This window comes from Manis pentadactyla, chromosome 9 (assembly GCF_030020395.1).
Source record: "Manis pentadactyla isolate mManPen7 chromosome 9, mManPen7.hap1, whole genome shotgun sequence".
NCBI lineage: Eukaryota > Metazoa > Chordata > Mammalia > Pholidota > Manidae > Manis > Manis pentadactyla.
In genome coordinates this window covers 35,865,069-35,877,116 of record NC_080027.1, presented here as the reverse complement: position 1 = coordinate 35,877,116, position 12,048 = coordinate 35,865,069, and the positions used below count along the sequence as shown (strand labels likewise).

General features: G+C 45.5%; 1 protein-coding gene across 10 annotated transcripts in view; it reads right to left on the bottom strand.

Annotated features, from left to right (window-relative positions):
- TENM4 (teneurin transmembrane protein 4) overlaps window positions 1-12,048 on the bottom strand; it is a 717,007-nt gene that overhangs the window by 170,720 nt on the left and 534,239 nt on the right. For all 10 annotated transcript variants that reach the window (XM_057507188.1, XM_057507183.1, XM_057507185.1 and 7 more), the window contains one exon: window positions 10,873-11,083. In XM_057507188.1, the coding sequence (XP_057363171.1) occupies window positions 10,873-11,083 (211 nt within the window). The remainder of the gene's footprint in view (window positions 1-10,872; window positions 11,084-12,048) is intronic.

The window sequence follows — 12,048 nt, the reverse complement described above, 5'->3', positions numbered from 1 at the left end:
CTAATGTGAACTTACCTTTTCCCTACTTCCTTCTCCCAATGAACCCGTTTTCCTTCCCTGTTTCCTAACTTAGTTAACAGTATTACTAGGCATCCATTCTCCAAGGTTGAAACTTCCTGTGTCTCCTATAAGCTAACATACAAGTGGTCAAGAAAACCAGTCTATAGTGCCCTAGAATGCATCCCATCCTTTATACACAAGGGGTGGCATCTGCCCCAGTTCAGGCCCTCTTCTCCCATCTCACCCCAAATGGTCACTGAAGGTCTTCTAATCGGGTTCCCTGTTCTGTCTGAAAAACCAACCTATTTTATATAGTATTGCCGAAGAGATCTATCCAAGGCCCAAGTCACACTACATCTTTCCTTAAAAACAATCCCGTGTTCCCTGCTGCCTTCAAAACCAGACTTCTAAGCTGGTCTACAAAGCCCTGCCTGGATAGGCCCTAACCTCATTTTCTAGGCTTTTCTCTAGGCACTATCCCCTTTGTGCCTACTCCTAGTGGAAGCACCAGGCACTCTCACACCAAGGCCTAGTGGAGAAGAACATGAGGAGAAAATTGTGTGCGTTGGAGCAGACAAATCTGGATTCAAATTTCAGCTCCTTTGCTGACTGGGTCAAAGCTTCTGCCTAGTCATTTAAACACTCTGAGCTGCACATTTCTCTGGGGAAAATACCTGCTTTTTATGCTTGCTGTAATGAACTGAACCAGTTTGTGAAAAACATATAGGATGATACTTAGATATAGTATGCATTGAATAAGCAGTAGCTATTAATATTAATATGATTAATTTTGACAAGTAGTTTCTGAGAGACAGATAGGGGTTTCTAAAGATTGGTAAGACTTGAAATTAGGATGGGACTTTTGAAAAGTTCCCTATGGAATTGGAAGGATGATCAAATTTATAAGAACAAATCACAGCTCATGACTTAGAATGTTCTGGAATCCATAGTTCCATTTCTGGGCTGAAGCAGTATTGGCACAAAAGCCTGCAGAACTTGCACCAGAGTCAGAGTTGCTCTGCCCCCTGAACCCAGCAGCCTTGGAATGCGCACATCTCCCAGGACAGACAGAACATTCCTCAACCAGGTACCTGGCGGTGCTCTGAATTGGCAGCTGCCTGCTTTCCTTCAGAGCTGCTCACAGGAAGTTCCCATCCACAGAAGAAGGTTCTGGGCTTTAGGAAACACTTGTGACCTTTGACCTTCTCATCTGATTCTCAGTGACCCTCGGCTGAGTGTCTGCCATGTTCAGAGTTCTGTGTCAGGCAACTGGGCTGCAACTGGAGAAGTTGCTGGAGTTGGATTCAGAATGCCTGGGCTTTGTTTCCTCATCTATAGATGGCAAATAATGATCCTTTCCTGTCCAGTCCACAGGGACCATATCTGTGGTTGAGCAGAGATGGTTATTGTCTTATCTCAATTTCTCTTTTTTTTTGAGTTGACTCTTTCTCTAAGACCTCCTTTCTGGTTCTCACTTCTGCTCCAGCCCCAAGTTGGTACTAATTAATATTTGCATACTTCTTCCCATCTCACCAAGAACTTTTCTCACAGTGAATTCTTTATGCCTCACGACCTCCTCCTGGTCCCTGGCAGAGGAAGCTGCCCTCCTCTGCTCCTGTGGGAGCTCGCAGGGACCTCTCTGTGTGGAGACCACATTATGTTGGAATTATTTATGAAAGGGTCGGTTCTGCTAGTTGACTATATGCTCTTTGAGGACAAGGCTTCCATTTTATTCACTGATGAATCTCTAGCACTTAGCAAAACAGATGTTCAGCAAATGTTGAATAACTAAGAAATACTTAAAATCATGGTAAGAACATGGTATGAATCACATGCTTTCATGGCACAGGCTCTACAGTAGATTTTATTCCTGATGACAGGTGAGTGAGGTGAGGCTTAGACTTACCCAAAGTCCCACAGCTCAGAAATAATGCCACCAGAATTCACACCCAGGGCTGTTGGACTCCAAGGCACATGCCATTTCTCTGGCCACAGCGACTGCCTCAACTATTACCACTGAAGCCCAATCTGGCAGACTTGGGTTAGGGCTACTCCTAAGAGGGTGTTACAGAACAGGAGGCACATATTCAATCATGTTCCACACATCAGTGATACTATAAAGGGAAAGAGAGAAGATCCTACCATATGAAGACCCTCCTAAAGCTGCAACAGAAAAGCCAGCTGGCAAGATGGGGATGAGCAATGAGCAACTGCCTTTATCGACTGAGAGAGAAAAGAGCTATCCGAATATAAAAGTTTAATTTTAAGTTATCAGAATTAAACCATTACTGATAAAATATCTTCTATTAGAAACGCCACCTGCATGGGGGTGGGGTAGGGGTTCCTTTGGCAGGAGCAGTGCAGGCCAGGATGTTCTTCAGAAGCAGGCAGATGGGTCCCCTGTGGCTATTGACAGCAGGCACTAGTGCTGGCACATTGTGAGGCCGGGAGATGCAAATGCCATCATCTCTAAGACCCGGTCTAACGGTGATTCTCTGACTGTGAGAGGGTGTAAGGACACGCGTGGATGTCATCGCACACTAGAAACCCGATCATTAAGATGTAAGAGAAAGAACACGGGCTTTTAGTTGCTGACCTGGCTCTGCTATTTTCTAATTATGAGATCTTGGCAAAGAGCATTAGATCTCTGAGCCTCAGTTTCTTTATCTATAATTTGGAAAGCCACATAACCTAACTTCCAGGTTGTTTGGGACTAAGTGATAATGCACCCAGCACAGTACAGGCACAGAATCAGTGCTCAATCGACAGACTGCTGTGGTTATGATTCTGGCTCTGCCACTTGGTAGCTGGGTGACTCTGGACAGGTTATGTGACTTCCCTAAACATCAGTTTTTTATCTTCAAAAGTTCAATGTAAATAAATAAAAGGTTTTTGAAGGCTTCTGGCATTATGTATCCTAGAGTGGCAAAAACATAAAAGGTGAAATGGAAGCTCTGGCTATGGGTGGAGGAAGATGGCTAAAATGCTGAAACAGAGCAGTCCTAAAATATCTGTGTTCTTTCTATTGAACATCCTGCCAGCACATTTCTCCAGGTCCCTACCCTAGCTCCCCGACCTGCCCAGTCTCCTTTCCCAGCTGCATGTCTTCACTCACCCCTAAAATGGACCATTCCTCAACCTTTTTCTCCTCCTGCTTTAATTTTTTCCCTTAGGAAACATTATCACAATATCTGGGGTTTGTCAATAATCTCCAAGGGTCAGTATATAGCTCAAATCTGTTCATTTACCTCCATTTCAAGGCCTGCAGCCTGGGTCCCTGCCTAGCCTACTGTCACAGTCTCCTGACTGATGCTCCAGCTCCTACAGTTGGAGAAATTTCAAATATGCAAATCAGATTATGTCACTCTAAGCTCAAAGTCCCACAATGGCTTCTCGGCACCCTTTGGATAAATTAAAAAAAAAAACAAACAGAACTCCACGGCCATGTTAAAGCCTGTACAGTCTAGCTTCTAGTACCTTTCCACCCTCACCTGATACCATTCAGCCCTTTGATCCACTCTCTACAATGTGACCATCTGTAGGTTCCTTGAATGTTCCCAGCTCTTGTCTATCCCAGGGTCTCTGCATATTGCTCTGCCTTCTGCTTGGTATATTCTTTCTCCAAACCATGATCTAAACAACTCATATCCCTACTCCTGCCCCAGCAGTCTCAATTGGGTGTCCCGTTTATTTCTCTACTGCACCTTCTGCTTTTCTCTACCACAACAAAAATTTACCATTATTTTATTTGCATTTATATTTGATGATTGCATTTAAACTTGACATTCTACCTCCAACTGTCTCAAGGATGTCCATAAACTCCATGAGGGCAGTAAGCATGGCAATTACACATATCACAGACACTCCTGCCTGCCCAGGACATGGCATATAAAAGGAAATTAGTAAACACTGGTTAAATGAGGAAATGAACAGATGTAGTATCAAGGTTGGCCTGCAACCCCTGTGGACCTGCTCCTCCTGTCCCTCCCCTCTTACATCACACAAGGGCCTTTGTGGCTTAATCAAAAGGTCCCTGGTTCTTGGATGCTGTAAAGAGACTGAACCAAGTTCCCTCCTCCTCATTTATATGGGCGGCTCCTCCTTTTTCTCAGCCTCACTTCTCAGTCTGTGAGAACTGCATGGGCAGCACCATGTCGGCCTCATGGCTGCACCTAGAAGCCCAGGCCAGGGGCTGGCACACAGTTAGGGACTCTCCATGGCTATCTGTTGAACCAAACGGACTCTGCAGCCTGTGACAGATGCTGATGCCCCTGTCTTTCTTTCCCTTCTTCCTGAGAGAACCCTAATTTTGTTCAGAGTGCCAATGTGGCAAGCTAAAAATATTCTCTTCCTTACAGCTCTGAGTGTCCAAGTGACACAGCTCTGCCAAAGAAATATAAGCTGAGTGTTTTAGGAAAAATCTGGCTTCTCTGCTTCCTCCCCCTTCTTTTTCCTGCCTGATATGCAGACATGAGTTCTGAAGGTGTGGCACCCATCTCAGGACCACAGGGGCAAGCTGGAAAAGGACAGCCAGAGCTGAGGATGGCAGAACATGAGGGTGGCAAGAGCCTGGCCCCGACGCCACTTCCGGACTGCCGTGGCAGCCCTGGGTGGACACACCCAGACGCAGTGTAGGCATCAGAACATCAAACTCCATTTAAATGCCATTCTAGCTGGGCTCCTGTTATCTGCACACTAAACACATTTCTAACTATTCCCAGAGAGAAGTTTTACTGCTTGGTAACTTACTGTGTCCTTGAGCTAACTCTCTTTCCTGCCCGTGAGGTGCCTGTTCCCAGAGAATTCAGACATTCAGCAGTCCAAGAAGGGTCCCCGGGGCAGCAGAAGGGTGGGGTGGTGGCGATGGGAGCCCTGCCCTATGGCCTTCTGTGAGCAGGGGTGGCACAGGGCTGGTCTCTGGTCTGCAGATGTAGTGATCTGATATTCCTAGCTCCCTTCCATGAACAGATTTTTGGCCACAGTCTATCTCCAATGCACTGACTTGAGCTCTCCCGTGGCCTACAATTTTATTCCACTTGTACCAGATCACCCTGAATAAATTGCTGCTCTTGGGGAAAGGTGAATTCACTTTTCCAAAGACGTGTTTCCAGTAGAAATTTCAAAACGTGCTGTCAATGTCCTTTACAAGAAGGTTAACTGATAACCGAGAGACCTTGATTCTTCATTACTGTATCTTATAATTCAGAGGCAGGGGATACATGGAGTGGTGGGGCAGAGCTTTTTAAAAACTGACAGTCAATCCTCAATCACTTTTCTAAGTTGCTTCTTTGAAGTAGTGCAGATTTTTACACAAATTGCAGTATATAATGTCAGGGATTTTTTCTCTCCAGAACCTCGCAGAGGTACTCAGAGGCTAATGAACAGTGGTCTTAATCAAAGCAAGGGGAAGATGTTAATAGCACTGTCCAGTAGCTTTGGAAAATCATGAAGTGCTCAATTCTGATGACCCTTGGAAGACAGAAGCTTATGGCAAAATATCTACTGACACCAGGTAAACGAGGAAGGTTTGCAGGGACAGCAAATAAAAACACCACTAGCGCCACTGACTCAACGCTTCTGTCCTTCCCGGCTCCCCCGACCCCTTCTTTCCCTCACGAGAATACAAAGCTCAATCCCAGTAACCTCCCCTGGCCACAAAGCCCCATTAGGGCTCTTGTTCCGGGCCCTGTAAGATAAACCCTTGGGCTCTAATCATTATATTCCCTTGTGCAAAAGTCCATTCAAGGCACCCAGCACCTGCAGGTTGAACTTGTTTTTAGGGTGGCTCTCAAGGTTCTCCCTGGGAACTCACTTCTCCCCTTCAGGGTATCCTGTGTTCTAGTCAAGCAGAGCTGCTGGCTCCTTACAGACAGCTCTTAATTTTCTGCCTGCCGCCCTGTTGCTCATGCTGTTCCTACTACTTGGAATGGATTCGTCAACATCCCCTGCCATTTTCTTTGTTTAACTGTGATAGTTGTACCCATCTTTGGAAGCCCCACAGAGCGTCACTGCATCCAGAGAGCCTTCCCAGAGCCGTCCAGCCGGCGCTCTCTTGCCTTCCTCCCTCCTGCATGGCAGTTTGACCAGCGGCTCCAGGAGGGACCTTTCTTTCTTTTTCTCCTTGGATTGGAAGAACTTACTGTATAAATGCTTTACCTCCTTAGTCTAGACCAAGAGCTATTTTGGCCAGAAATGATGTCATATCTTCTATGTCCAACTTACAAAAGAGTGGGAATGCAATATCATTAGATAAAGGAAGAAAGGAAGGAAGAAGACAGCGAAGGAGGGAGGGACTCAGTCTGTTTCTAGTCCCTGGACGCAGAATAGGTCAGTTTACAGTGGTTGCCTGGGCATGAACTAAAGGACCCTTCTCTTTAATTAGCATGAATGTCCTTAGAGCAGGAAGACTTGGGCACAGTTCTTATAAAAATTACATGTCTATATTTTCTAACAATAATTCTCATTTATTTTCTTTGGTTTCTAAATCCACCTTTGGGCACCTGTGTTATTCTCCAATTTGGTCGCATTACTACAATGTCAGGTTGAACTGTCCTTTTATGCTTTGGCATCAACCCAAACTGAAAGATAAGATGCTACCTGGAGACCCCAATCGTTATAATACTGACTTGCCAGGTCTTGGGGTTACAAGCTATGCATGCAAAGATATTTTTATTTTTCAAGTTTTGAGCACTGAGAGATATTTTTTTCATGGTCTTTTTAATGACTTCTCAAGAAAAGTTCCTGGGTTGATATAAGATACTTTCTTATATTGGAGGCAAATTAATATGGGAGAAATTTTATTCCATATAATCCAAATGGAAATAAAATACTTAGTAGTATCATAGCAAATAGTAAGACAGTGTGACCAAGTTGGGAGAGGATGGGCTTCAGAGACCAATTATGCTCTGTTTTCATTCACTGTGTGACTTTGGGCAAGTCAGTTGGACTCTCTGAGCCTCAATTTCTTCATCTGTGAAGTTGAGACCAAAATATGTATTTGTCTAAGGTTCTTGTGAGTATTAAATTGCATACAGAAAAGAACTAGGCATGGTCCCCAACACTCAGCAGAAACTCTCTAAATGTCTGCAGAATGAATGGATAGGTGAAAAACAGAAGTGCAGTGCTCAAAAAGGGGGCTTGGTCTTGGGAAGGATGCAGATAGCTAAAGAAGGGAGATCACAAGCAGACAGATACAAATTCAAGTCCTGGCTTTCCTCTCAGCATCCCTGAACCTCAATTTCCTGATCTGCAATAGGGAGTGATAGTAAAAATAAGAATTATCACCTCATGGAGTTACTGCATGTATTTAAAACCCTTTGTACACTGCAGTGGTGAATTATATTTTAGCTACTGATACACATCCCCCTACTTCATTTAATACTTGGGGTCAGCAAGGCTACCCATCCCCAATGCAGCCAAGACCAGAAACAACATTACCCTCAAATTCTGGATCTTCACACAAGGGGGAAAGACTGTTCTTTCCGAAAACAGCTGCCATATTTTATTCTAAGACTTTCTTGGTTTCAGTGGTGTGTGTGTGTGTGTGTGTATGTGTCTGTGTAAATGCACCTAGTTTAGAGGGAGCTCTGTCAAAATCAGGTTTCTGTGTGTATATGTTTGTGTATACAATCTGTAAAGTGCTTTTAGATTTTTTTCCAGGGGGGAAGATAAACTCATTTAATTTCATATCATTAGCTGGACTGCATGAAATGGGGGGAAAAGCAAAAACATACACAATATAGTCATTTGTTAAATTAGAAATAATTATTTCTCCTGCTGCTTCATTACAGACAGACCTAAATACCGCGGATTCTGACATCTCAGATCTACTTAAATTCTAGATCTGCGTTTCAACACATAACGAAGGGAGGGTCATATTCCAACTTGTGTGTTAAGCAAACCTGAGAGTTACCATTGTATATTGGACCATAATGACTTCACTAAAACAAAACCTAAACTTTTAATTAACCTGGCAAGACAAATGACAATCCCAGTTCACAGGTAACGATCACAGACAGCTGAGACTCAATGCCAGGGACTCTTGGGGAAAGAGGAATTAGTAGCAACAACAGAATTGGTCTGTTTTTGTATTAAAGGAAAAAAAAGGTATTCATTAAACAACCACTGCAGCTTGAGGAGAGACAGACAGGTCAGAAAGGCAGCAGGAGTGAGAGGATGGGAGGGAATGCTGACCCCTGCCCGTGGTGAGGGCTCACAGGGCCCAGAGCCTGTGCCACGTGCTCTATATTTGCTCTAAGCCTCACAGTGGGGATTGCAGGTATTACTACTTCATTTTCCAGACAAGAAAAAGGGGGCTTAGGGAGGTGACAGACCACCAGAATTCAGATCCACCTCAGGTCTACTGGGTCACAATTTTGGGAACAAAGCCCAGAAATCAGAATTTTCAGCTAGCTTCCCAAGTGATTCTTTTGTACAACCATGTTGGCAAGCATCCATAAGATATCACAATCCTATGCTACTCAAAATGTGGTCCACACATGAGCAACATTGGTATCACCAGGTGCTGGTTAGAAGCACAGAACCTAAGGACCCACCAGACCTCCTGCAGCAGAGTCTGTATTTTAATAAGATGCCAGGTGGCTCATAGAACTCTGAGAAGCATGGTATAGCCGATCTGCTCTAGAAGATACTACAGGGTTAAGAGAAGTGAAGGCAGATGTCATCATTTAGCTGAGAACAAGAGAACCAAAGGGAAAAGCAGGATCATTTTGTTAATCATGACAAACAGGTTGGCAAGCTCTGACAGGCCAGGGGTTGGCACAGGTACCTAACTGTACTTACATTTTATTTCTCTACGATGCACATCCTAATTAAAAGTGGTTTTCTTTGGGGGTTTGTATTAATATCCTTTCGAATTTATGCTTAGTTATTAAAAACAAAAAGTTCTGATTGCATGAGATCTCGGTTCTGAGCAAGCATGATACTCTGCTCCTTTGTGAACCATACGTAAGAGAAACCGGCTGTGAGACCACGTGGCTGTAGCTCAGGCTCCACTGATGACTTGGTAATCGTGTCCCTAAACCGAAGCCACCATGTCCAGAAAGAGAAAAGAAACAGGGTCTAGAGCCTGGCAAACCCCGCAGAGTGACAGCCTAATTGACAGCAAGGTCAGAACTGGCTCTTGGATGGCAGGGAATGGGGCTGCACTGACGGCCTCTAGGTCACCAGTCACCACTGAGCTGCAGCCTCCAATTCCAGAATCTCACAAAACCAAGAGCTGGAAAATTTAAGTGATTTGTGCTGGGTCAAAACCCAAGTTAGTGGCAGAGATTCAGAACTGAGCACACTTTCTACTGCACTTCCAAAGATGGCGTGGAGGGAGGAAACCACAGCATCGCAAACTCCAAGACTGTGGCAGCTGCAATCCTGCCAACGAGAGGCCTAGCCCAGCAAAGGCCGTGCTTCTGGGGGCCAGAGGTGCCAGGAGCTGGGGAGGCAGACAGGGGCAGGCTGATGTCCCTGCCCCCTGGGCACTCAGGGGCCAGCAGCTAGGACAGACACCTCTGGAACAAGGATGGCACAAAGCCAGAGGCCCTATGCCAGATCGGATGCTACCCAATGGCCCCTACCTCCCTCATTTTGCCAAGTGGGTAGAATATGGAGCCTGCAGTTACAGCAGGCTTATGAACCATGCCCCGTATTTAATGGGAAGGAATTTGCTGCCTCAGCAAGAGGCAGTAAGAGGAAATTTCCAGTAAGAGGAAAATGGCCCGAAAATGACTACTGCTGTTTAGAAGGGAAAAACCAGGATCTTGCAAGAGTTGTAGGAACCAAGGATCAGATTCAGAGGATTTTGTTCAACTGCATTTTCCACATCAGAGAGGCTCATAGCCAAGGACTTGAGACCGAGTTTTGAGATGAACTCTAAAACACAGTGGGCTTTTCAAAACCCACCCCAAACACTCTGGTTAGTGGAGTTCTGCCTGTTTGTAAGTTTTATTTTCCTGTCGAAGATTCTTTCTCCAGGCTACATCATAGCGCTTCCAGTATAAACTCAGAAAATAACGTTTTCTGATCTGAGCCACTGAGACCATCACGTCCTACAGCACACTGACGATCTAAGGAGGAAACAAATTCTACAGAAGGTGTGGGTAAAGACCAGTTCCTGAGAAGAGAACGCCAGGCTCCCTGGACACCCACAGGCTTGGGAGGTAGCCAAGGGGCTCACTCCACACCGAGAGCTGCAGCCCTCTTCAAGTAGGAGGGGTGGCGAAGGCGGCAGGCACCTATTTAAAACATCGGGGTGCACTTTCTGTCAGGGGTCAGAACATACCATTCCCAACAAAACCCCAATCTGCCTGATTACCCTGTCCACCCAGTCTTTTGCACTGCTATTCTCACTCCCTCCCCAAACCTTTATCTTCCTTTCTTATCTGCCACGGGTTCTTGGCTCCAAATGCAAAACAAACAAACAAACCAAATACATATAAAAACAAACCCCAAATAACAAATTAGTGAGTTGAAGCAAGTGAGACTTTCAAGACAAACACAGGTATTGGATAGATGGGACAAGAAAAGAGATGCTGCCCCCACATGGCTGGTCATCCACGCTTCCTGTCTTGTCAGTTTTACTCCTCGGCTTTGAAACACTGCACGCACTGTGGCACAGATAACACAGGCAGGCCGTGGGGGACAGCTCTGGGCCCCAGGGCCTGCTGGCCCTGCCCACCACTTCCCTCAGTCCCCTGCAACCCACTCCCATCCCTTGGCCAGCAAGCTCAGTCAGCGTGGCCCCATGCCAGCCTCTGGGCAAGCTCCTCCCCTTGTCAGTGCCCCCCAAGAGTCTCCCAGCATCCTCTTGCCCAAAGAGACACTAGCCCCCAGGCCCCAGAGGGGTGGAGGTTTCCTTACCAATGGCAGTGGTGAGAAAAGAAACCACTTCAGACTCCTTCCCATCATTGTAAAAAGCGAGGTGCCAGATTCCTGGATCCAGATACTGAATGAAGCCTGTCTCATGGCTGGATGGGGGCATGACTCCCCGAGACTGGCGCTGGGGTCCCTCTAGGCTCCGTGCCTCCTGGGTCAGAAGCCTCCTTCCATCCAGTAGCTCCACAAAGTCAAACTAAAGTGCAAAGAGAGCACAATTAGCAGCGGATCTGCTTTGGCACAATGCTCCATTCTTTGGGTTCCTCCTGGGCAGGACCCAAGGGAACACGACCTAGAACAGGCTAACGAGGCTAAAGCCACACAAGGTTGATCAACCAACTCCAACTCCTTTCCAACCCCCATTTTTTCATGGTTACAGACTCTTCTGAATCTCCTGAGTATAGTGTAATTAGGGTTTTTTATTTTTCTTTTGGTCTCATTTTGCTTTAATTTTGGTGCACATGTGGCAAGTCTTCCTCTGGCAGAATTTGTAGCAGGACAACCATGGTTTTCCGAGGGTGGGAACGTGGTCAGAAACCCAGCCCCTTTATGACAGTTTGAACTGCAACTCTGTGCCAGTGATGGAGGGAACCCCAGGGGTCTAGCGTGGGACTGAGCACTGCAAGTGCCCTAAATGTCAAGTGCAAGTGCAAATGAAAAAGTGTGATCTTTCTTTTGTCAATGATCTGTCTAAATGCTCCAGTTTCAGGGAACAGTTTAAGGGGAACTAAACTGGATTAGCTCAAAACGCTATCCATATTTACATGCTGTGTCAAATAAAATTGATGACTGATCTGAGCCTGTTAGCATGAAACTCAAGAGCAGTTATACAGTGTTAACAACAGGTAGGTGGTTAAATCCTACTGGCCTACTATTAAGAAAATCAAGCAATTATCTATGTTTCTTCCTTCCTCCCTTCCTCCCTTCCTCTCTTCCTTCCCTCCCTCACCTCCTTCCTTCCTTCCTTTAAAAAAACCAAGACAGAGATTTATTCTATCTCCTGTAAAAATGGTGGGGTGCATGCAATTCTTTGTGTCATCGCAGTTCTACAAAGAAACCATGGACCCAGAGTTTATTTTTCCATGATTCCATCCTTAGCAAATATCTCTCTAGCTTTTTCCTAAAAGTGTTAAATCACAACTGGGGCTAGGAAGACTGCAC